The 26,327-nt window shown below is 45.1% G+C and overlaps 2 protein-coding genes across 3 annotated transcripts in view; one reads left to right on the forward strand and one right to left on the reverse strand.

The window, feature by feature from the left end:
- The first annotated feature begins 397 nt into the window (after nt 1-397).
- On the forward strand, nt 398-3,499 carry inka1b (inka box actin regulator 1b). The gene is made up of 3 exons (XM_084316764.1): nt 398-510; nt 621-674; nt 2,468-3,499. Exons 2-3 carry the CDS (start codon nt 672-674, stop codon nt 3,395-3,397), a joined length of 933 nt encoding a protein of 310 aa, XP_084172890.1. The 5' UTR covers nt 398-510; nt 621-671; the 3' UTR covers nt 3,398-3,499.
- Nucleotides 3,500-7,972: 4,473 nt separating this feature from the next.
- Nucleotides 7,973-26,327, reverse strand: part of uba7 (ubiquitin-like modifier activating enzyme 7) — a 226,259-nt gene continuing 207,904 nt past the window's right edge. For both annotated transcript variants that reach the window (XM_084316792.1, XM_084316791.1), the window contains 2 exons: nt 23,925-24,016; nt 7,973-8,317 (listed from right to left, as the gene is read on the reverse strand). In XM_084316792.1, coding sequence (XP_084172918.1) covers nt 8,188-8,317; nt 23,925-24,016 — 222 coding nt within the window. In that variant the 3' untranslated portion in view covers nt 7,973-8,187. The remainder of the gene's footprint in view (nt 8,318-23,924; nt 24,017-26,327) is intronic.

A 26,327-nucleotide genomic window follows, 5' to 3' on the forward strand; every position in this document is an offset into this window, starting at 1 on the left:
ATTCACAATAAAACAATGATATTAAAAAATATTTTCCAAGCCAGCTAAAGTCATGAAAGTGTTTTGGTAATCCATAATGCAATTATTACAATGGTCATGAATTTGCTCAAATAAAAAATGTCTGTGGCTGATCTATTGAAACAAGTCTATTTTTCAAGTCCATTCTGCAAAGCTTTGGGTTGGTAAACAATTTTCCACGTGATTAAAGCTTTATCGATATAATATCCACCGTTGTAGTATGGGCCTACAGTACACCCGTTACAATTAAACAAGGTATCTTGTTTCAGGCCCCTTTCTATTGGTTGATTCTGGTTAGTCCTGGGCGGAGCAGCTTCAACACAGTCCGCTGCCAGGCTCTGCAGATATACCCTCCTCCTGCCAGGCCCCCTCAGTCTGGAGCTACAGTCAGACTGAACAACTCTGCAGGAGGCTGCTGATATCTTACAGCAAGAAACAACAATCTGTGCATGTTTGGATTTATCAATCTACCTGATTACCACACGTGCTGATGTAAGTATCGCTTCAACTATTTTATTATTGTTGTATTATTATTCTACCTGGATCTGATTCTGCAAATAAAAGGCTATAGTCATCAATTGACAAATATTTTTTATTTGCAGGAAATATTATTAACCACACCAGGAAAGTCACTTCAGACACTCGAGAGAACCATGGTAAGTTTTTCCCTGAACAACGTTGGAACAAACTTTTTGTGGTCTGACTAATAATAACCCCGCTGCCTGGAAAAACACATAGTATTATTCACGAGTGGTTTCATGCAACAACACAGTGTCAATTGGGTTCTGATAGTTTCATCTAATTTCAGGCGAAGTTGTAGTTGGGGAAAAAAAGCTGGTGTTTTACTAAACAAAATACAACAATTACTGCCCTGCCTGCAGTGATCTGTCCACTGCTATCTGAAGAGGCCCGCTCTGTTTACAGCTGGGTGGGTCAATCGCAGTGTGAAGCAACTGGAGGAGAACAGAACAGCCCACAGTCCCCCTGAGGAGTTCCCTCCATCACATGCTATAGCTCCCCCAGGAGTCAACTGGTTCACACGACAGCTGTGATCATAGCACCATTGGCTAGTCATTGGTGGCCTGGCCTTACTTAGAAGAAGCTCCAGGCTGGCAAGAGATGCACATAACAGCCATACCATGGATAATCTGGGAGGGGGGGCGTTGTAACAGGTGTTACAATTGAAAGTGAAACATGTCTTGTCTCTTAATTTAACTTGCATGCCAGGCAAAGCATGCGAAGACATTCATGCTATAATTCCCTGCCACTGTCCTTGACCATGGTACTTCGTCCCCCCGTGTTGTATTCAGCTTCTAAATAGTTAGGCTAGGTCAAAGGCATGGGACGTGTGTGTACTTGTTGCACATTGTGTTAACTTTATTATTTCTTTACGAGGAACACGATGGTGATTTTATTTTCCGACGCCGGGAACACCGCTTGTCAGGCCAGAAACATCTGACTGGTTATTGATGGAGGGAGCTTTTTGGCCTGCCAAGTGGTGTTCCCGACCACCATTGAGTTCCTAGTCAAATGTGCAAAACCAACTGCTGATCAGAGGCTGGGCAATATATATTTAATTTAACTGCCTCTGTGGAAAACCTTTGTTGTGTGTGCATGGGCTTGAAAGTGATGCAGAGCTTGCTCTATTTCTGCGGGGCAGCTAAACTCACTCTTGCTCATTTATCCGAAGTTGCCTATACATGCAGCTTTAATATAGATTCAATTTAACTAATGTCAAGATTCTAGCAGTTATAGGCTTTCTACAACGGTCACTAAGATGTTGTGTGATGTTTAATTTATTTAAAATCATATTGTATTTTTGTAAAAGAAAAAGCTCAATGTGACTGCAAATCTATGATGATGGTATGATTCATAAATACGGATTCATGAATTGTGTCCCATTGTGTGTAATTCCAAGATGGTGGTGTTATTTCCTGCTTCATAATATGGGTCAATGAGGGGATGTGCGCTTCTGGGCTCCTCTTAAAAAAGCATCAGCTGTAGTTTGTTCAAACTTCCTCTTTAGCTTAACGAAGCAAGGAGAGCCCCCCCCCCCTGTATTAGTGTACATCCTGTTCCCAGAGCTCTTTGCTTTAATATACTGGGATCCCACCGTTAAGACGCCACTCCATAAAGTTGCTCTGAGGTTTGTCAGGAATGCCTGACTTGTTATGTGGCCGTACTGCAGAGTGATCTCAACTGGTAAAAATCTTATTGGCCCAGTGCTGGGGAGGAACATAGGGAACCGTTCAAGCCCCACTTAGACCGGACAGAACTGGAAAGCAAGTTTTTTTAAGGGTGGGGGTGGCGTGACTAGTACACAAAATGTTAGTAATCGACAAATGTAAATCACAAATGTTTTGTTTTGAAAGGACAAAATGCAATGACTGCATGGGCTTGGCTCAAAGTGAGCGACTGCATCTCTAACCCTCTGCTCCTCTCTGCACAGCTGTGTCTGGGGGATTCTAACGACTGCCTGCGCGACCAGGTGCAGTACATGATGCGCTCGCTGCAGGACCTGAAGCAGACGAGCCGCCCGAGGCCGCTGAGCGAGCCGTGCGCCCGCTCCTACGCCGTGACGCGGCTCTGCCGGCAGAAGGCGCTGCAGCAGCGGGAGCGGCTGGCGCGCCTCCGCGTCTCCGAGGCCAGCACCTACGACTCGGCCTGCTGCCTCGCCGGGCCCCTGGAGGAGGAGGAGGACGAGGAGGAGAGGAACGAGCGGCTGGCGCAGGGCTCCCCCAGCAGCGAGAAGAGCCTGGAGTTTGACTCTGGCTACTCCGAGGCCTCCTGGCAGGACGAGGGCGTGGTGCTCAGGAGGACCAGGAACGTGCGCGTCTCCTCGTCCGCGTGCCTCCGCACCAACAGGGGGGCCTCCGGCCGCGTGCGGCCCAAGTCCACCTCGGACGCCTGCCTGGAGCGCTGGACCTCGTTCGAGGCCGCCGACCCGGAGGACTGGACCGCGGCGCTGCTCAGCCGCAGCAGGAATAGGCAGCCCCTGGTCCTGGGGGACAACAGCTTCGCCGACCTCATAAAGAACTGGATGGACCTGCCGGAGTGTCCCGAGCCGGCGGAGCTCAGGCCCAGCGCGGGCCGCCGTCTGGCCAAGGACCTCCTGGGGAACATGCGCAGGAAACTGGCGGGGATGTCTAAGAGCGTGGAGATGAGGGCCAGGCCGGCGAACAGCACTAGGGCCAGTAGGGACGCCGAGGCCCCCAAGCGCTTGTCCTGCCCTGTGGGCGTCCAGGCCCGGAGACCTTTCTTTCACCAGTCCCACACAGGGCTGCATGAACTCAACACAGACTTCTACCAGTTCAGCGCCCTCATGAAATCAGGCAGTCGGCAACCCATCATATGCAACGACATCATTGGATACATCTGAGTGACACTATGGCTTGGAATTAACGCTTGTTTGTGCCCCCCCCCCCCACAAATTCATGAAATGCTGTTCTATTTTCATAACTGGTTTATGTTTCTATGTTTATGCTGTTGCAATAAACATTTTTTTCTATTTAATGAGAATGTGTTAATTACCAGCCTAAATTTGCCACCGAAATCAAAGCAGAAATAATGTAATTATTTTGGTAAGATAAGAGTTTCACATTTCATAATCATGTTGTTATGAGATATTAGCTAGCCTAAATCCAAATCATGTTGTACACAACAAATCTTCAACGTCTAATTTCAATCAAACCTTTGGCTACAGCATTCATAATGCATGCCCTGGAGCCACACATCACAGAGTCCTTTGAAATTGAAAAGCGAAATCCTACCTTTGAATACTGAATAACAATAGATGAAAAACGGCATGTTGGGTGTAGTCCTCATTATCACCTGTGTGTGTTTAGGTGAGAATTCAATGGTCTTCATGAATGCCTGGTGTGATCCAACTGAATGAAGCTGTAGGAGTTAGTTGTTAAAAAGCACTGCTTAACTTATCCCTGGAGGGAAGTGTAGACCAAGACCACTACACTACACACATTGTTAAAACACATTTTATTGGGTTCAAAACAAGATTATTAGGCATAAAATCCAATGAAACAAATCTGTAATGTAACTGGAGTGAAAGGAAACTCATTATTTGCATATATATATGAATGTCTCCTGCATTTAACACATCCTAACTATTTAGGAGCAGCGGGCAGCTACAGTCCAGCGCCCACGGACCAACTCCAGTTCTACTGCCAATGCCTTGGGTCGAGGACAATTTTACGAGTTACCCAGTATGCATGTATTTTTTCATGGTGTAGGAGGAAACAGAATCCTTGTGCAGATGTTCAGTGAGGATTCTACAGGAGTATACAGATCTAGGATCAGCCACAAGAGTTAAATGGAAGTGCGGTGAGAAATTACAGCATGTCACTGATAATGTCCTACTGTAGGTTAAACCAGAGAGTTCTATATAATATATCTACAGGCAGCGATGACTCTTCCTCCCATAGTTGGGACTATTAAGTCGCCAAGGCTGGCCAAGAGTCTTCATGGACGGCACCGTTGGTCTTAAAAGAGAAGTGAGCAAATTGAGCAACAATGAGAGAATGGCTTAACGTGAACGAACATGCATGTTGCTGTGCATCCACACCAATGGGGGCACACACACTCACATGCTGCTTGGAAGACGGTGACAAGCTTGGAGTGGGTTGGTACAAGTCCTAAGTACATAACACATTAAGTTGAGAACAGCTAAATGGCAAGTGAGCTGTATTTCTTTGAATGGATACACAAGTAGGCTACTTAGCAAAACAATGCTTACATTCCATTCCAACATTTCTGATGTAAACTACTACACTTTGCCAGCTTTGGGGGAGGTTAATGCACACAAACAGCAGAGGTGAGTGTCCTCAGAGTGAGTGGAGGCTATTGCCAGTAGTTTAGAAAACAAAGGCTATAGCTGAGGTCTTGGGGAATTCATATGGAAATGTAACAATGGTCTATCTGGGGGTGTTGGTACAGTCGCATACAGATTACTATCCCTGGCCACAATAGTAATCTGGCGATCTATCCATGAGATAAGATAAGACATTCCTTTATTGATCCCCTTGGGGAAATTCCTGTGTCATAGCAGCATGTGGGAGGGGGGTGGGGAGGTAAAGGTATGGACAGGGTAATAGTAGAAAGACAAATATAGGCAATAAAATGAGATCTGAATATAAAAATATGAGAAAAACAGTGTAAACAAAGGTGCAGATGAAGGTCTGTATCCCCTATTGGTTATATTATATGTTACAATAAATATAGGCAATAAAGAATTTTAATCTGAATATATACTACACCATTTCACATCAGGTGAAACGGTGTGACATCATGTTGATAACCCAGAGACTGATACACATTAGGCTGCAGACCCCCCTTTAAGAATATTTCAGTTAGATATGATTATGTCTAGAATTCCATAACTGTCTCTCTAATGTATTGTAGTTGAGGAGATAACGGTGGAGAAAGTGAAACCTGTGACCAGAACAGACACTTGCACTGTATATATTCTGTCATTGGTCAAATTGGCCTAGCGAATAAGATGTTAATAACATATTAGTGAACTTAAATTATTAATTTAGTTGTTGACTCCTTAAGGACCCCATGTTGACAATCACTGAACCCTTGTCAGGCTCCTGTATGGAAAAAACAGGGGACGGGGGGGGTCATGGACCAGGTCTACTATTGGGACAGCTCAAACAGGGTCCTACGTGAGACCCTTGGGTTGAACCTTCAGCAGGTTCCTGAGGGACAGAGGGAAGGACGCAGATATTTACATTCAAAGGCCATGTCGACGCCTCCAGCTCCCACGGCCAGATGATCTCATGCCTGGATGGCTCCTCCTGGGAGGGATGAGGGGACTTGTTTATTGTGTGTGTGTGGGGGGGGGGGAGTTTGGACCTGGGGGTTGGGTCGTTTGTTATTGGACTGGACAGCTGTGTCCAGATGGTGAGAGAGAGAGCGCCTCAGATCATCCAATCATCCAAACCCTCTACCTACTGTGCCAACTCCTTGTTCTCCCTGACCCCCCCCCCCCCCCCCCAATGCTCAGCCTGACCCCAATCATACCAGGAGAACCAGTACAGTACAGCACGGCCCCTCAGAGAGCCAACTCATCTAATCCATATGCCCTGGCACACTCTCAGCTTCAATTCCTCCAAAACACAGAGGACCCACACATGCAAAGCCAGTGGAACACTTGCAAACAGCCCTTACGCGTCTGCTGCTGCTTGGCGTACTGTATGTTGATTAGAATGAAATTATGAAGGGATTAAGGTTTTCTAAGGACAGAGAGAGAAACGCTTCCTCCACAGTTCTTCCGCAAGTCTAGTCAAGTACATTTTATTTATATAGCACATTTTTTGTTTAAGTGCTGAACAATTTGCATACAATTCAAGGTACTATACTCAAAAACCATATGAAACTATTTAAAACATATATACATTCTTCCGCAGGAAGAAGCTCGTACTCATTTTGCTGGACATTTATGCACTGATATACAGACACAACTGAATAACTGGATATGGGGATTGGGAAGCGGGCGGGAAGTTACACGGTTGATACCGATGCTGGTCACCATGTTGGTGGGTTACTTGCATCGATTTGCATTGAGAAATCACTACAACTGTACAAAATGTACAAAAACCCCAGAAGGGATGGAGAGAAAGAAGGGTGGAGGTTTCTCCACGATGGTGGTGAGATCATCTGTGGCAGCTTTTCACACCACATGACTTACCAAACCAAGGTAAATGGACTGCATTTTATATAGCTCTCAAACGTATGCCTCACATTCACCCATTCACACACATTCACACGCCGACCGTGGGGACACCCATGCAAGGTGCCCGCTCATCTGGAGCAGTTAGGGGGTTAAGTGTCTTGCTCAAGGACACTTTGACACGCTGCCAGGAGGAGCTGGAATAGAACCGGGAACCTTTCCGATTACCAGACGACCGCTCTACCTCCTGAGCCGCTGTCGCCACCATCCTTTAACCCAGAAATCCGCCTGTCAACAGGCAATGGGAGTGACTAAGGATTATTAATTATTGATAAGAAAGATTAATATCAGAAATATAAAGGAGACAATTCTATAAGTTCAGTACGATCGTTTATTACAGCATGGATCGATCCAGTTAGCTTACAGTGTGGTACAATTGTTACAAGATAAAGAGAAAGAGAGGAGAGGGGGAGGGAGAGAGGTGAGAAAGAGAAGAGGGGGAGATGGAAAGAGCGGGAAAGGAGGAGAGAGGTGGAGGAGAGGAAAGGGAGCAGGAGCAGCTAGGCCAGAGGAGAGAGTGAGGCAAAAAGAGAGGGCAAGAAGATGGCAGTTTCTTATAACTACAGACAAAAAGAGTTGTATTATTATAGATGCATAATGTAGATCCTGATTGGTGACGTCCCCTAAAGTCGATGCATTCATGGTGATTGGTCATCCTGCTGGTGCATGGATTGTTGACTTCAAGAATGTCATATGGGGGGGGGGGGGGGGGTCACACATGCAGGCAGAATCAGGTCATGTGCCCATTTTAAGGTAATGTTTGTACTGTGAACACAATTTAAAGGCCACATAGGATGTATAAGATTACTTCCTAACACCATGTGAAAGCGGTGGCTTGACTCAGAAATGCCACGTCAGCTGCCCAAGTCCTATACGGTACATTTCTGCCACTGCTGTGTTTGGTGGGACAGGGCTGAACGACTGGGCGGTACAAACTATGGGGGAGTCACAGAGGAGACTGAGGTGTGGAGATCACTACTTTTGTTTTTACATTTAGTCATTAAGCTGAGGCTTTTATCCAAAGCGACTTACAAGTTCTGTACAACAAGTCAGCAGGGAAGGTACAACTCTGGCAGCTCAGGGGTAAATAATGTTGTTCATCAAACAGTGTTGAACTTGGGTGCTACAGTCTTGAGTGCATAGTAGTATAGACATATTAGCATAGAGAGAGTGTCGAGGGGTAATAAAGGCATGGTCGATTCCTTAGTACCACTATCAATCAGCTGTCCTGTGCCCTATCTCCTGCAGAGTACCTTTCACATGGTAAGAATGAGGAGGCCAATATGAATAACAAAGATAAGAGAAGATAAGATATTCCTTTATTGATCCCCTTGGGGAAATTCAGGTGTAATAGCAGCATGGGGTGCATTAATTTGTGTGTTGCATTTTTTTGCTTGTTGATCCGTCTCCTCTTGATGACATCATAGCAGGTACCTGATGGATGGGACAGTCAGGCAGTCCTCGTCCTCAGCGAACGAGGGGAACATCTCCAGCATCTGCTTGTCTCTGGGAATCTCCTCCTTGGTTACCAGCCTCACCACGTCAGACACACTGTCCAGAACACAAACCAGTACATTAAGTTCATATTCCATATTCACTGAATAACAGATAGAAGGGGGTTGTTCAGTTTGAGCATGTACCTCCACAAATGTTTTGCAGAGTAAATAGTATAGAAATTAGCAAATGACTGGCTTGTTCCTATATGTATGTAAAAGTATTATAGAAGTGATTAGCTTGTACCTATAAGTATGCTAGAGGTTCAGAGCGGACAGAGGTATTACAGAGAGAACAGAGATATTATGACAAAGAATATAATCTATTTGCCCCAGGTCCATCAAGACTGGTCTTCTGGTTTGTTTGTTTGACTGATTGATTTATTAATTGATTTAATTTAATTAATTTGACACTTCTTTAGAATATGCTCCACCAGATAAAGTTCCACACAACAGTAAGACAATCTGATATAGAGTAGAACAGTCTCCTACAATAAAAAAAGAAAAGCTCAGGATAAAATAATAAAGCCCTCAGAGCTATTTCCATTGTGGTCCTTTGAGGGGAGTAGGGGGGCAAGATGACAGATTTACAAAGACATGACATACAGACTACAGTGCAGTTAGTTCAGATGTTAGTTAGTTTGAGTATGTTCACCAGTCCACAGGAGAATAGGGCTGCCTCCTCTTAGTCCATTAGTTGGTTTGGTCTTTAGAATATTTTAGTTAATTTAAAGTATATTTCCTGAATAATTATGAGCACATCTCTGGTAAGCACTAGATTTAAAGGTCCTTCTGCACGATTGCACACGGGAAACCTATTTTGTAAATGTTGTCAATTAAATCAGATTAGTCAATTAAATCAACTAATCAATTAGCCGACAAAGACATCTGTAGATATTATATATGTACATATCTCTTACCTACTCTTACTAGTTACACTGCTGGCCAGTATGACCACAACCATACTGTCTTTATACCTGTATCACTGTACATATTATATTACAACTCTGTACATACATCTGATTAGCGCTACACTCAGTAGTACTAATTTATATATGTTAAAAATAATAAACTTTGGGGCGGCTAGGTGGTGTAGTGGGCAAGGCACTCGCCACCAACGCAGGAGATGCTGGGTTCGAGCCCAGCTCTCGGCGTTGCTACCAGCTTGGCTGGTCGCTCATACTAACACAATTGGCAGTGTTAGGGGTGGGAAAGCTGGTGGGTGGGTCCTGGTCGTTGTAAACAGCGACTCCTACAGTTCGGTCGGGGCGCCTGCACAGCAAGGGAAGGATCTGGAGGGAGGTAGTGTGACCTTCCACATGTTACACTCTCCCAGTGAGAGTCTGCGCTGCCAGGCTGGCTGCCGGCTGGCTGCACATGTGTCGGAGGATAGCATGTGATAGTCTCCGGCCTCCCGGACCAACAGTAGGGGGGGGGTGCACAACAACCAGAAAAGGGGGTTGGGAATTGGCATAACGACTAAACAGTGGGATGGGAGAAAAATCGGAAAAAAGGAGGTGGGGAAAAGATAATAAAAAAAATAAAAGAATAAACTTTATTTGTATTGCACTTTTCATACAGCAATTGCAGTTCAATGTGCTTCACAGCAGTACAAAATACAGGCATAAACTAGCATAAAAAATATAAAGAGGTAGCAAGGTAAGGTAAATCACAGTTTTTCACATTAGGATCTAACATCCCAATAGGCCTCTCTGTTTACGGTTTCATTCAGTAATAAAAATAATAAAATAGAATAGACAGAGTAAAAAATTGTGGTTTGATTCAATACTAAAAATAATCAAATAGAATAGACAGAGTAAAAAAGTGTGATAAAATAGTTAAATAAAAATATACAATAACATTTACAGCAGAGCAGTGCATTGCTCATAACACTTAATAGAACAACAGAGCAGTGCATCGCTCTTAAATATATCATGAGATGGATGTGGCCACTGTATATCACTTGCTATGTACATGTCAAAATACTTCCCAAAGGTCAGTGAATACCACAACCACAATACCAGAGGAAGCTCAACAAATCATGTTAAACCCAGATTCGGCTCAAACAAGGGACTAAACACGTTTCGCAATTATGCCACATCAATGTGGAACGCCCTACCCAAAATTGTAAAGGAATGTGAATCCCTACCCACATTCAAAACCGCTCTTAAAGAGCACCTACGGGAGGCTGCAATTAGAAACTGGCCACAGTAAATGTCCAAACCCCCCCACCCCCCCAGTCTCCTCCTCACCGCATGTATATATTCTCTCCCCGCCATATGTATATTTCTCTCCCACCCACCCACCCCCTCCTAATGTACAGTCTCCTCCCCACCGTATGTATATTTCTCTCCCACCCACCCACCCCCTCCTACAGTCCCCTCCCCATCATATTATGTATATACTCTGTCAGGATCTATGGGTAACAGTACTGTATATTTGAATACCGTATATGTCACAAATGTATCAGTACTAAATACCTGTATGTCCCTATGCCATAAATGTCATGTATGTTGTGTATGTCATAATCAATATGAATTGAAAATGGGGGATCCTGATGTAAACAAGACAAACGTCTTTCTCTGGTCTGCATCCCCTTAACAATTGTGTGTATTGAGCCGTACTGTATTGTACCCATTCTGCAATCTGTTAAATAAAGTTTTCATTCATTCATTCATTCATTCATTCTTAATACTTTGAGTTTCTTTACAAAGTTCAGTTCTAAAATACAACAGAGCAGTGCATCGCTCTTAACTCTCAACTTTGAGTTTCTTTACAAAGTTCAGTTTTAAATTACAACAGAGCAGAGCTCTTAACTAAATTACAGTGCATAAGAGGTAGTGAGATAAAATGTGCATAGAACCGACACATGAATTTGATAGGAAGTGTATAAAAGTAGGCAGAATAAGAATAGTGCAGGTAAAGTACAGGATATCCCTGATGTTTCATTTAAATGCCTGCGCAAAGAGATTTTTAAGCTGTATTTTGAAGATATCTAGCGAGTTGGCTTCCCTGATGTTTTTGGGTAGTTTGTTCCATAGTTTTGGGGCGTAGTTCATAAAGGCTGCATCACCAATCCTCTTTTGACTGTTTTTGGGAGCCTCTAGTAGTCCAGCAGCTGATGATCACAGTGTTCTCGCTGGCCTGTAATTTGAAGTTAATTCTAAATGTTACAGGAAGCCAGTGTAAAGCAGCTAAGACTGGACTCCCCTTTTGGTTCTGGTTAGAGTTTTGGATTAGCTGAAGCCTCTCTGTGGTTTTATTAGTAGGGAGACCTGTGAAAAGTGCATTACAGTAGTCTAACCGGCTAGATATGAATGCATGAATTAGCTTCTCAGCATCGTTTTGATTAATAAATACTTTTGCTATGTTTCTGAGATGAAAGAATGATGTTTTGGTCACTTTGTTAATTGAAGTTCAGGTTATACCCAGTTTATTCACCTGTACATTGTTACTGTTACATTTGCACTCTGGTTGGATGCCAAACTTATTTTCGTTGTACTGTACTTGTGCTGTATGATGACAATACATTTTAATCTAATCTAATCTATGACTAGTAGTCCACTGAGCCTTTCTTTAGGCGAGGACAGCCAGGGGGGAGAACTGAACTGAAAGACCCTAGGAGGCAGAAGGTCCATCTGGGCCACCGGTTCCTCTCCACGGCCCACGATGACTCCAAGACACAGGAAGGCATGACAGCTCAGGATGTGACTACTGGAGGGAGGAGGGGGGCTGCTGTCCACACAGCTCCCTGAGTTAAACCTCCCGTAGCTTCCTCTAAGCACCGACAACAGGTCAACAGGTCCCGAGAGATGGAGGGTGTCGACACACAGCCCAAGAAGACATATACGGCGAGCCTCGAGATGAACGGAAAGGAAGGGGAGGATGAGTGAAGGAGGAGGTGATGGGGTTCACAGAGGAAGAGGAAGTCACGATGGGAAGGATGCGTGGAGAGGGGAAGGGGATTAAACAACGGAGCGAAGGAGCCACCTTTAAAAGGGGAACACCACCCCAGTTAAGAATTCCAATATGGTATCTCCATGGCCTAGGAAAGTTCAATCCATCCATTATGATTGTGAAAATGACCTATCATTATTGGTGAACATGAGCTACTCTCTCTCCCAAAGCCAGAAACCAGAGAAGTAAGACTTGTGATGTCATCAAATATAAAGTCTGGAGCTTCTCCGTAGACAATGAATAGGAGACTGGGTTTTATTTTTCTTTCTTTTTTCTTATACCCAAATGAGCTTTAGTGCTTTTAGTGTAGTTCTTTGTTCAGGCATCCACCAGGACATTACTTGTCCACTGCCTCCATGGCGTATGCTTTAAAAAATGTTTTAAAACTAGAAATAAAACATTTAGTTAATTCTCGCATATCAGTCCCCACGTTCATCGAATAAAAAAAGTCTAATTTGTGAAATACTAAGCGTGTAACAGAGAGGACCCACACATGCAAATCCAATGGAATGTTTACAAATAGCCCATAAGCATCTGCCGCTTGGCAAATGTTGATAAAAAACAAAATGATGAAGGGATTAAGGTTTTCTAAGGACAGAGAGAGAAATGCTTCCTCCACAGTACTTTTGCAGGATGAAGCTCGTACTCACTTCACTGGAGACCACATATCCAGGGCATAGTAACATATTAGAGTCTAGAATGGCATGGGTTTAGTTCATGTGTCCAGTCATCTCGGGAAGTGATTGATTGATTGAAAACTTTATTAACAAATTGCAGAATGGGTACAATACAGTATGGCTCAATACACACAATTGTTAAGAGGATGCAGACCAGAAAAATACTTTTGTCTTGTTTACTTTACATCAGGGTCCCCCATTTTCAATTAATCAAGACATGTATGACATACATGACATACAGATATACAGTACGGTTTCATCAAGACATTTATGACATACAAGACATATACACAATATACAGTACTGATTAAGAGAAAGAGATCTTAAAAGAAAAATATATACATTCGAAGGGGAAGAAATTGTACATTCGAGGGCGTTGGGTGGGTGGGTTGGGGGGTTTGGACATTTACCGGGGCCAGTTTCTAATTGCAGCCACCCGTAGGTGCTCTTTGAGAGCGGTTTTGAAGGAGGGTAGGTGTAACTGAGGGGTACAATTCCCTGACTGTATTGATAAGTATGGTATCATTAAACCACTACCGCTTGTACTTTAACTTCTGGCCATCCAGTACATAATATAGATATGATGAACACTTTCCCACCTGATGAAACGAAGTCCACACAAATGTATAAATCGAATATTTTATATAGCAAAGGGTATATACAACGTTCACTTAATGACATTTATGATTTGAAATGCACTTGTAAGGCAAATGAGTATTCGTAGGTAAATCAACATTGAATGTCCAATCTCTGGTTACGCAGGGAGCAAGTATACAACCTGGTTCTTTAGGGAACTATAGCAATGGTACTTAAATGATTATAGCTGGATACACTAAAGGGGGGGTCCCGCTGGTTGTAAGACAGTAGGGGGGGGGGGGTTAGGAGAGCCGCTGGCGGTATCCCATCTGGCCGACGATTTCTTGGGAGAATTCAGAGTGCTGAACACGGTGCCCACAGAACCTCGGTCCGCAGATGAATACAGCTGGGCCCTCTGGTGGACGGTAGCTGCCGGTCCACAACGAAGAGACGTGAGGCGACCTCACTCGGGGTAGAGCGCCGTCTCACCTGGACTCCTCGGGGGGGTAGTTCCAACACTCAGCAGTGTTGGCTGTTATCCATGGAATAATCAAAGCACCCAAAGCACGTAGATAATCCAAGCCGTAGAAGGTTCGCCGTCGTCCGGGTAAAGTAATCCAATGTACAGGTCCACTCGTCCTGGCCCGGAGCTCCTCGGATGCAAGCACCACACGTGGTCTGCCCAGCCTGGTTAAGACTCCAGATAACGTCAGGAACGATGGGGGTACTGCTCACTTTATAACTCTAACCGAACGATGCACCATACATAATAGACTATTATTAACTTAATAGAAATACGTCCCACTCGACGGTATAGTGCCAAACTATGACAATTCAACTATTAATCCACACGATGTCTCAATGCCTATTCTGAGGCCAAGTAGGCCATACTGCACCACACGTGCGTCGTGGGTGAGGCTTCGCGTCTGTTACTAGGTTGGAGGGTAAAGGACTAATGGACTAAAAGAAAGTTCTACTTTACTTGCGCCATATATATATGCGCTGTGAACAAATAGTACCATTCGTATTTCGCCAGACGTATTCCTACGCGGAACCGGGCTTGTAACGACATGTTTGTCGGCACGATTGAACTTGAACCAAGGGGCATGGCTGCTGGCGCCAGGTTCTTGTCCAATGGTAGAATGAAACTATTATGGGCTGTTAGTAGACTAAAGGGATATTCAGTGTATATTGTACAAGGAATATACAGGGGATATCAAACGATATACAAATACTATTAAATATATATCCATAAATAAATATATATATTCGGTTTAATCTGATCCTTCACAACAGCCGCCCCCTAATTAGTCCCACCTAATTAGCTAAGCAGAGACAGATTAACCGCACTGTCTACCACTCAAGGTCCGCTGTAAGGGTCAGTCAACTCACAAAGTCATGGGGTCATGGTCGTCATCGATAGTGTCTGGGAGTCTGGGCAGTTCTATTAGCCTCGCCACGGGTCGTGTGTAAGTTCGCCCTTGGACGAGCACTTCAGCTGCTCGGACCTTGCCATCGGCACCGGTGATCACTTTGCTTACGCGGCCAGCCGGCCACATAGCTCTGGGTAGTGACTGGTCGATAATCATGACGACTGTTCCTTCTGTCAAATTGTCTCTCTCTTTTACCCACTTCTGGCGGGTCTGTAGAGACGGTAGGTAGTGGAGTAGGAAGCTGTTCCAAAACTTGTCAGCTAGTACTTGACTGTACCTCCACATTCTTCGGCCGTTCGCTTCTTCAGGCCTGTACATTGTCTGGGGTAGCGCGGGGTCTAGCCGCCCCATCAAGAGTGTGTTGGGGGTGACTGGGTCGACATCTGCTACATCACTGGAGACGTAGCCGAGGGGCTTGGAGTTCAATACTCCCTCGATCTCCGTGAGGACTGTCATTAGGACTTCCTCCGCCACAGTCTGGGTCCCAAGCACGGCGTACAGGGCTGTCTTTATAGAACGTACTTCTCGTTCCCAGGTTCCACCGAAGTGGGGTGCGTTCGGGGGATTAAACTGGAAGTCAATCTGGGATGGAGCAAGGTGGGTCTTAAGTTCTGGGCCCATAGCTTGGAAGCTCTCTTTCTCCGCCTTTGAAGTTTGTCCCGTGATCAGACAACAATGTAGACGGTTTTCCTTTCCGTGATGTGAATCTTCGGAAGGCCATAAGGAATGAGTCTGTGCTCATGGTTGAAAGGAGTTCGATATGTATCGCTCTGGTGGTCATGCATTTGAATACAATACCCCACCGCTTCTCGGTTCCTCTTCCTTTCTTTATATACAACGGGCCAAAACAGTCCATGCCTGTGGAGTGGAATGGCTTGTCGCCGAGTCGGAGGCGACAGGGAGGTAGGTCAGCCATCCGGGGTATGCTGGGCTGCGCGCGCCACTTTCGGCAGTCTAGACAGGTTCGCTGGAAGCGTCGCACCGCTTCTCTTCCTTGAAGTATCCAATAGCGACGTCTGATCTCCGCGAAGACTCTCTCTGCTCCTGCGTGGTGTACATCCTCGTCGTATTTCTTTATGATCAGCTCTGTGACCTTGTGTCGGCTGTTCAAGACTATCGGGTACTTAACGTCATCCGGTAGATCGGGGGCTCTCCGCAGACGACCACCCACTCTGATGAGATTATGGGCGTCGCTCTCGGGTGCCAGGTGGAGCAGTCTGCTGTCTGATGGGACGGGCTTTCCTCCCTGTAGACAGTCTAGCTCATCGGGGAACGAGTCTCTCTGGGCTCGTTGTAGTAGAAGAAGCTCTGCTTCTTCGTAGTCAGCTGCTGAAATGTCAGTGGTGGACTGAATCTCTGGGTGGTGCCACAGGAATGTCTTTAGCTGCGCACTCTGCAGGGTAATGCAATCATCTATGTTGGGGTCTGTGGAGGCGACTGTGCTCAGTCCACAGAACATAGGTTTCTTGTTCTCAGCCTCCTCTTTACTCGCTTCCCGTGGGGTGGGCGTAGGCCACTCTTCTTCCGGGAGCTTGAGGAATTCTGGTCCGTCACTGTAGATGTTGCGACGGGTGAAGTCATCCAGGGACATTCCCCGGGTGATGACGTCAGCTGGGTTGTGTTTGGTGTCCACATACCGCCAGCTCGCTGCTTCTGTTAACTCTTGAATCTCGGTGACTCTGACTCCCACGAAGACCTTGTATCTGCATGAATCAGACTTGATCCATGTGAGTACTGTCGTGGAATCTGACCACAAGATTGTTCTGTGCACCGGAATGGTGAGTTCACGTTGGATTAACGTGGCTAGATGCGCTCCTGCTAGGGCTGCGCAGAGCTCTAGACGCGGGATAGATTGTTGCTTTCGTGGGGCTATTCTTGAGCGAGCCAGGATGAAAGCAGTGTGTATCTCTCCTCCCTTCTCTTGGGCACGCAAGTAGGCCACCGATCCATAGGCTACTTCGGAGGCGTCGCTGAAGACGTGTAGATCCATCTTGCATGTCTCTGGCCTCACTGTGGGTGGGAAGTAGCTGCGGCGTATATTGACGCCTGGGAGTGAGCGGAGTTCCGTCTCCCACTCTCTCCATGTGGAGGCAAGGTGTGCGGGTGTTGGGTCGTCCCAGCCCTGGTCCTTGTCCCATAGTGCTCGTACAATCATCTTTGCCCTGGTGGTGTAAGGTAGAATACATCCCAACGGGTCATATTGTCTGGCGAGTGTTCTGTACACACTCCGTCTGGTGGGCGGTGTGGCAATGTATGACGCCGTGGATGGCTGATACATCGGCGAGCGTTGGGGAAGAGGCCTCCTAGGCGAGTCTCCTCTTGCGCCTCTCTGTGGGCTGGTACCGGCAGGGTACCATGGCCCGCTGGTCCAGGTGCTATTCCTCGGGGCTGGTCGTGCGTCATGCTCACCTGTGAATAGAGTCGGGGGTCTGTAGCGCAGCGCCGCGGGGGTATAGCCTGGGCTGTACTGGACCTCCTGGTCCGGTGGAGTACTGTGCTGTCGTCGGGCTTGGTTCTCCTCCTCTCCCTCTTCTTCTTCTATCAGGTCCTCTAGATCCTGTAGTCGTTTATTTAGCTTCTCCGCAGTGTATGCCGCTCCTTCCTTGTAGCTGGGTCTCGCTTGGACCGGTCGGGGAAGGGGGTCTGCGGGGGGTATAGGCTTGGTCTGTTGGTCAAGTTCAGGGTCGCTTGCTCGGTTAGGAGACGCTGCCCTTGACTGTTGTCTCGACGAGTTCCTTGAACCCCTGGCGGAGGGAGAGGGTGTTGCCCTGAGGCTCAGCCGCTTCATTATCCGCGCCCGTAACTTGTCGCGCTCGGCTTGTAGTCTGTCGCGCTCGGTTTGGCGCTGGATGAGATCTGCTTCTCTTTGGGCACCGGCAGCGGCGCGCTGGGCGTCGGCCCGGTCTCTTGCCATATTCTCTTCCGTCTGAAGGCGTCTCATCTCCAGGCGTCTGCGCTCTTCTTCGCTCCGTCGTTGCGCTTGGAGTTGTTCGCGCTCGCTAAGCGTCTGTGCTCGGAGTCGATCGCGTTCACCCTGAAGTCGATCGCGTTCACCCTGAAGTCGATCGCGTTTGCCCTGAAGTCGATCGCGTTCGGTAGAGGCTGTCAGGCTGGCGAGGAACGCCTGTAATAGCATCCTCGCCGCTTCGCTGGGGGAAGACGGTTGTAGAGGTGAGCCGCTCCTGGCTGTACTCGTTGGGGAGTCCTGGAGCTCTATTTCCTCGGCGCTCTCCTCCTCTTCTTCCGTGCAGAGTTCTCTCTCTGTAGGGTTGTCTTCCTCCCGGGGCTGGTCGGGGACTACTTCTTCGGTATTGGCGGGGGGTAAAGGCATGTCAGCTCCCTCCTGGTCCCCACCGTGAGCTTGGTCAGTTACATTAGAACCCACTAGGGCCTCTGTGGTCGGGGAAACCTGGTCGTTAAGGTCAGACATGATTTTACTTTCTACTTTTACCGCGTTTACCGTTTGTCGAAGACTAGGTAGTTGACTGACAGTGTAATCCTCTAAGTACTGAGGTGGCTGTCGTCTGCGCTGTGGGCGTTCTACGTTAGGAGGACCGTTTCGTGGAGTGTTCATCATAGGCCATTTCAATATTAATAACACTATATTAATATTACACTAGTTACCCTCCGGCTCGAAGGACCAATTGTAACCGAGGGGTACAATTCCCTGACTGTATTGATAAGTATGGTATCATTAAACCACTACCGCTTGTACTTTAACTTCTGGCCATCCAGTACATGATATAGATATGATGAACACTTTCCCACCTGATGAAACGAAGTCCACACAAATGTATAAATCGAATATTTTATATAGCAAAGGGTATATACAACGTTCACTTAATGACATTTATGATTTGAAATGCACTTGTAAGGCAAATGAGTATTCGTAGGTAAATCAACATTGAATGTCCAATCTCTGGTTACGCAGGGAGCAAGTATACAACCTGGTTCTTTAGGGAACTATAGCAATGGTACTTAAATGATTATAGCTGGATACACTAAAGGGGGGGTCCCGCTGGTTGTAAGACAGTAGGGGGGGGGGTTAGGAGAGCCGCTGGCGGTATCCCATCTGGCCGACGATTTCTTGGGAGAATTCAGAGTGCTGAACACGGTGCCCACAGAACCTCGGTCCGCAGATGAATACAGCTGGGCCCTCTGGTGGACGGTAGCTGCCGGTCCACAACGAAGAGACGTGAGGCGACCTCACTCGGGGTAGAGCGCCGTCTCACCTGGACTCCTCTCGGGGGGGTAGTTCCAACACTCAGCAGTGTTGGCTGTTATCCATGGAATAATCAAAGCACCCAAAGCACGTAGATAATCCAAGCCGTAGAAGGCTCGCCGTCGTCCGGGTAAAGTAATCCAATGTACAGGTCCACTCGTCCTGGCCCGGAGCTCCTCGGATGCAAGCACCACACGTGGTCTGCCCAGCCTAGTTAAGACTCCAGATAACGTCAGGAACGATGGGGGTACTGCTCACTTTATAACTCTAACCGAACGATGCACCATACATAATAGACTATTATTAACTTAATAGAAATACGTCCCACTCGACGGTATAGTGCCAAACTATGACAATTCAACTATTAATCCACACGATGTCTCAATGCCTATTCTGAGGCCAAGTAGGCCATACTGCACCACACGTGCGTCGTGGGTGAGGCTTCGCGTCTGTTACTAGGTTGGAGGGTAAAGGACTAATGGACTAAAAGAAAGTTCTACTTTACTTGCGCCATATATATATGCGCTGTGAACAAATAGTACCATTCGTATTTCGCCAGACGTATTCCTACGCGGAACCGGGCTTGTAACGACATGTTTGTCTGCACGATTGAACTTGAACCAAGGGGCATGGCTGCTGGCGCCAGGTTCTTGTCCAAGGGTAGAATGAAACTATTATGGGCTGTTAGTAGACTAAAGGGATATTCAGTGTATATTGTACAAGGAATATACAGGGGATATCAAACGATATACAAATACTATTAAATATATATCCATAAATAAATATATATATTTGGTTTAATCTGATCCTTCACAACAGTAGGGATTCACATTATTTTACGGTTGTGCGTAGGGCGTTCCACATTGTTATTGGCATAATTGCGAAACGTGTTTAGTCCCTTGTTTGAGCCGAATCTGGGTTGAACATGATTTGTGGAACTCGCTCTGGTGTTGTGGTCGTGGAATTCACGGACCTTTGGGAAGTATTTTCGACATGTACATGGGTATCATAGTGGTGTAGTGTATCTTGTAGACCAGGCCCATTGCAAGTTGCTGTACTCTGTCGTCTACTCTAAGCATGAAAAATCTCTGTCAAAATGGGCAGAGGTAAGGTGGGTTTTAGGAGTAAGGTCAAGCAGTAGTCTGACCATTTGTTTTGTGATGTTCGTAGTCTTGTTTTTAGGGCCTTTGAGGTGCTTTGGTACCATGAGGTGCATGCATAGTCATAGTACCCTTGAATGAGTGCTCCTGTTAGAGTCTACAGGGTATTCTTGTTTACCAGAGAGGAGATCCGGTACAAGAATCTTGTTCATTGGTTGACTTTTTTGATTACATTGGTTGCCATTTTGTCACAGGAAATATTTGCTTCTAGGATGAAACCCAGGTAGGTAATTTCATCTTTCCTTGTGACAATATTGTCACCCACTGTAACGGAGAAGCCGTTGGCCTTACTGAGTTTGTTATTCGATCAAAAAGAGAATGGACTCTGTTTTACCCAGGTGTAATGATAGTTTGTTATCAGCGAGCCAGGTGCAGATTCTGCCGAGTTCGGAGATGAGGGCTTTTTCAACCTGCAACTTGTCCCAGCATGGCTGAGTCATCCGCGAAAAGGAACAAGTTGCAGTCACAAGCTGATGACATGTCATTTGAATAAATTAGGAACAGTAACGGTCCTAGTATGCTTCCTTGTGGAACACCACAGCTCACTGGGAGGGGGGAGGGGGCAGTGTACCGTTCACCTCCACCATCTGTTCTCTCCCCTCCAGGTAGGATTGCATCCAGCTCACTGATAAACTATCAAAACCAATTGCTTTTAGCTTGTCAATCAGAATGGAGTGATTGACAGTGTCGAAAGCCTTTTGGAGGTCCAGCATGACCATGCCGCAGTATTTGCCCGCGTCCACCTCTTGTTTGATGTGGTCGTTCAAATAGAGAGGGCATGTGTCAGTGGAATGGGATGTTCTGAAGCCAGATTGGAATTCGTAGATTAGCTTTTTTTCCGCAAGGTACTTTTGGACCTGTTCGTAGAATATTTTTTTCATAACTTTCGAGATGGAGGTAAGAATAGAAACAGGGCGGTAGTTGCCTGGTTCTAATTTTCTGCCTTTTTTGTGCAGGGGGGGCGCTCTCGCAATTTTGAAGTCTTTGGGGACGTATCCCTGTTTTATGGAGAGGTTTATTATGTGGGTGATGACTGGGGTGATGGTGGCTGCTGAGTCTCTGAGGAATTTGGAGGGGATATTGTCATGGCCAGTGGCCTTGTTAGGTCGGAGTGCGCTCAGTTTTCTGAGCACCTCATCTGTTGTTACCATTTAGAGTTTGAAGTCGTCTTTGCGGACCCCTAGGTTTTTGTAGAAGGCTAGGATGTGTTCTACCCCAAAGTGCCCAGAGTGGGAGGGTAGTTTATTAACCAGTGTTGTGGCTATGTTTGTAAAGAAAATGTTTAAGTAATTGGCCACATCCAGCTTGTCTGTGATGAGAGTGTTTTCTGTCTTTATATTGATGTTTGTAATTTTCTTTTACTGCAGCCTAGTTGAGTGGGTGGGAAGTTATATGGTTGATACAGATGCCAGTCAACATCAGTGCCCACGTTCATCAAATAATAAACTTTAACACTAAGCGTGTAATCGATACTTATTCAGCAACAACATTATAAACGTAATGTGTCTGCGCGGACAGCAGAGCGTAGTATCAAAGTAAGTGCTCTACCGATATTGAGCACCATTTTGTAAAATGTCCTGTGTAATATCCTTGTTGTCATGAGTTTATCACACCATTTTATTATATATTTTCACAAAATCTTAGCAGCGTAAGGCTGAGGGCAGGATTCGATCCTGTAAGGGTGACCAAGCAGCTTCCAGCAGTAACCAGGTGATTTATTTTAAAGTGATTATGGATGCAGAATATGTACAGTGGAGGTTAAACAAATGTACAAGATGAACATATCCAAAACTCTTCCAAAGAACAAAACTTAATTAACTGAAACTACACAAAACCAGGCTAATGCCCACAGCTTGGGTCAGTTGCTGGTCACATCAATAATGACATTCCTTCTTGGGAGGAACTCCTACCCCAGTCTCAGACTGGTAGCTTCTCCCACAGACAATGTTAATTCTTGTCAATTACAATCAGCTCCCTCACTTGGAGCTTTGAAACAGAGAAACGTGTAGAAGAACAACAGAGGCCAAACACTCACATTACACTACACCATTCAATACATACATGCACTAATGAACAGATACACATTTCTATACACCGGCAGGTTGTAATGTGTTTTAATGTTTTAATTGATTGTTGTTATCCTTACTTGTCTAATTGTTATGATTGTATATGTTGTGTGATTTTATGTATTTATTTTGCTTAACTCTGTATGTACACTCGACGTGACCTCAGTTGCCTTTCGAGTTTAAATAAAGGTTTGAAATTAAACGAAATATGTAATAGAAATGACATCTGCAAATGTGTAAGTGGATATAAACCTCTTAACTCTAGGGGGCCCGGCCCTGTGACAGACGTCAACAACGGAAGAAAACGTGGGTCTTCATCACTCTGTCCCCAGGCCATCAGGATGCTCAATGACAATGGCACTATGTAACAACCCATCATCTACACTCACTGCACACACATCCACATGTACACACTCACTTTAAACAAACACTCACCTTACCACTCACTCTACTCACTTTAGACACTTTAACACACTTTATATTTATCTATTATTAAAGAGATTTGCACTACATTCATACCTCATTTGCACCCTAGCCTACGTTTTGTACCTCATCTAATTTCTGCATTGTGCCTCACTGTTACTCATTTTACTCTGTATTGTATATTGTATATATGTATATTGACTGAACATTCCTTTACTTACTTCTTAATGACTTGTTTTACTGTATGTAGCACACTCTCAGGGGCTCATACAGAAACAAGCATTTCATCATAAAGTATTCTGTATTTTATTATGACAAATAATAAACAAACTTGAAACTTGAACTTGAATACAGTGTCTCTGGGCTAAACGAACCTGTGAAGTGGAGTCTGATTCGGTTTGAGAAAAGCCACAAACGCACACCTCCTCCGCAGAAACGTCTCCTCCGGGGTGATTCATCACTAACTAATGTTTCAGTTTGAACAACTTCACAACTGTAATTAATTATTATAGGGAACATCTGACGCGCTGCCAAATATTCCTCACTGCTTCTCGAGATTCAACCCCTGCTTCTCGAGATTCAAGCCCTGCCCGGAGGCTCCATGTTCTGCTCTCGCATGACTTTTGGACCGACAGTGACAGTTCACACCGCAAGCCGTCTTACTTACTGAGTCGCGTCGATCCCCTCCGGGGGGTGTGTGTGACGCGTTGCTCTAATGTGCCGCAAGCGGGCGAGTCTGAACAGCTCGGCAGTAGAGAGAACAGCTCACTACCTCCAGGCCCTCGGCAAACAGAGAGAGAGGCGCGAGGACTCGTCCACCTCTCCATCAGCAGGGTTAGGTGAAGCATGCAAGTGTGGAGGTGAACCCCTCGACACTCTCTCTCTCTCTCTTCACAGGCTCAAAGGAAACCCTGCATCCTGCCATTAGCCTCTAAACAAACAAAGGAGTGTGTGTGTGTGTGTGTGTGTGTGTGTGTGTGTGCTCGTGTGTGTGTGCGTGTGTGTTTGCACGCGTGCCTGTGCTTGTGTGTCTTTTCCTTGAAATAAAACCTTGAAATGTTCCTTGAAAACGACTTGCTCAGACCCAGGGAGGGCAGGGCAGCGAGGGAGGCATACAGTATTCATTGATAGCGTTTGAGCAGCAGACATACCTTTGCTTCAGCCTCTCCTCATGGTCATAGTTAACGTCATACAGCAGAGCCGCTCCGTAGAAGAGACAGGTGACCTCCAAGCTGTGCTCTTCCTGCAAGCAGAGAAAAACAGCCCCAAATGAAATACCGATGTCTCCACAAACATTGTAGCTGTTTTGCAGCATTATATTATATTATATTATACAATGTGAACTGAAATTGACGGAGTACTTTCTGTATGCGCTGGTGATTCGATGGGAAATAAAACAGTCCCAAGAGCTAGTTTCTGGTGAGCTGTAGGGTTGCCCGCTCCTCATAGTTGATTCGTTGACTTATTTTGGTCTGGTTTTGTTCAACTCTGATTTCTTTGCCATGTTTTAAAGTGTTTTCTTTATGCTGAATGCAAATAAACTGTTCACTTTCATTTAGTTTGACAGTTATTGAGAGTAAATGAGTTTGAATATCTCACCCTGTGATGTCATGTCAGGACACAGAATCCTTGTGTTAATTACAGCTCAATGAAGTGATGCAGATAGAAAAATAGCAATCCCTATTGTAATCCTTCTCAACTTTTTTATCTTCATCATTTCATTGAGCTGTAATTAACACAACACAAGGATTCAGTGTCCTGTGATGACATCACAGGAGGAGACATTCAAACTCATTAACTCTCAATAACCATCAAACTAAATGAACGTGTGGCAAAACAGTTTAGAGCCTTGGGATGTGTGTGAGATTGTGTGCAAAATAAATTTGGTGAAGTGCTCCGTTAATAAGAGTTTCAAGACGCTCTGCAGGAGTGAGTCCCTTGCAGCGGGACAATAATGTGGGAAACACAATTTTACAGATTAGTTGATTGAATTATTATAATTATTATGAGTCGACAATAATAATAAGGATTTCTCTTGGCAGTCCTAATGTGTGACCTCAAACAACCTCAGTGTCTCAGCAGTGTCTCCGTAATGATTCCAGTGGATTCTAGCCCATCAGAGGCTAAGAGGAAGAAGCTGAGCAGAGGAGAGTGCTTTGTTTTTTCCAGTTTCTTTTCCCCGTTTCTCTCGTCAAATTGAATCTCTTGGGGACTGGATGAGCCAATCTATTGTTCGAGGCAAGAAACTGTCTGCGAGTGTTGAAACACCACTAATACATTTGACCTATATTATAGATGATGTCTTAGAGGCAGTGTTGTAGTACTGGAGTCCGAGTCCTGGACTGATTTTCAGGACTTGTGACTCGACTTGGACTTGAGCACTGATGACTCGGACTTGGACTCGAGCATTGACTGCATTCAGACTCAGAAGGTGCAGACTCGGATTCGGACTTGTTAATTGATAAATAAAGTTATTTATAAAAAACTAAATAAATCATCTGGCATAAGATATTGATGGTTAGTGCAAGTTCAAGTTTGTTTTGTAGCATTTGTTTGGCTATGTCACAAAGTAAATAAGCTCCCTTTGAAATGGTGACTGTCATTTATGTTTAATGTAGACATTTTATTTGTGTGTGTGTGTGTGTGTGTGTGTCTGTGTGTGTGTGTGTGTGTGTGTGTGTGTGTGTGTGCGTGTGTGTGTGCGTGTGTGTGTGTCTGTGTGTGTGTGCGTGTGCGTGTGCGTGTGTGTGTGTGTGTGTGTGTGTGTGTGTGTGTGTGTGTGTGTGTGTGTGTGTGTGTGTGTGTGTGTGTGTGTGTGTGAATATTAGGGTTGGGTACCATTCACATTTGAACCGACACCGGTACCAGTTCCTGTTTTCCGGTACTTAACTATCTCTGAAAATAACAGCAAATGTAATTTCAGTTCAACTCTGAAGTCCAAACTTCGTTATTTATTTAGAACATGTTGTTATTTATAGTTGTAACACACCACACAATGTGTTTTCTTTTTGTGAAATCTTTTATTTTTTCCCAAGTGATCAATGGCCACTGGGACAACATTACAGCAACTTTCCTTTGACCCAGGATTTTTTGTTTTTATGGTTGAAATTAAAAGAAATTAAAATGAAAAATAAGTCACATAAAATGAAATAATATTAAATTAAATAAAGTAAAATAAACAAGCTAGCGTCTGAACATGGGGGGATTTCGTCTCTTGTACCACAACGGTAAGTATAGAATTCTTAGGTTATCGTGCAAAAAAGTTAATTTCTCATCTATTCTTTTAACAGTAAGTGTAAGGGTCAGATTAAACCGAATATATATATTTATTACTTGAGATATATTGTATAGTATTTGTATATCGTCTGATATCCCTTGTATATTCTTTGTACATATACACGGAATATCCCTTTACCTAGTACAGGCCAGACCATAATATTCGTTCTCCTATTGGACAGCGACCCCCCTAGGCGCCACGGCCATACCCCCAATGTCTAGTTCAAAGTCACCGCTAAGACATGTCTCAACATGCCCAGGTTTGCGCAGTAATACGA

This window comes from Notolepis coatsorum (assembly GCF_963971535.1).
Source record: "Notolepis coatsorum genome assembly, chromosome: 6".
Lineage (NCBI taxonomy): Eukaryota > Metazoa > Chordata > Actinopteri > Aulopiformes > Paralepididae > Notolepis > Notolepis coatsorum.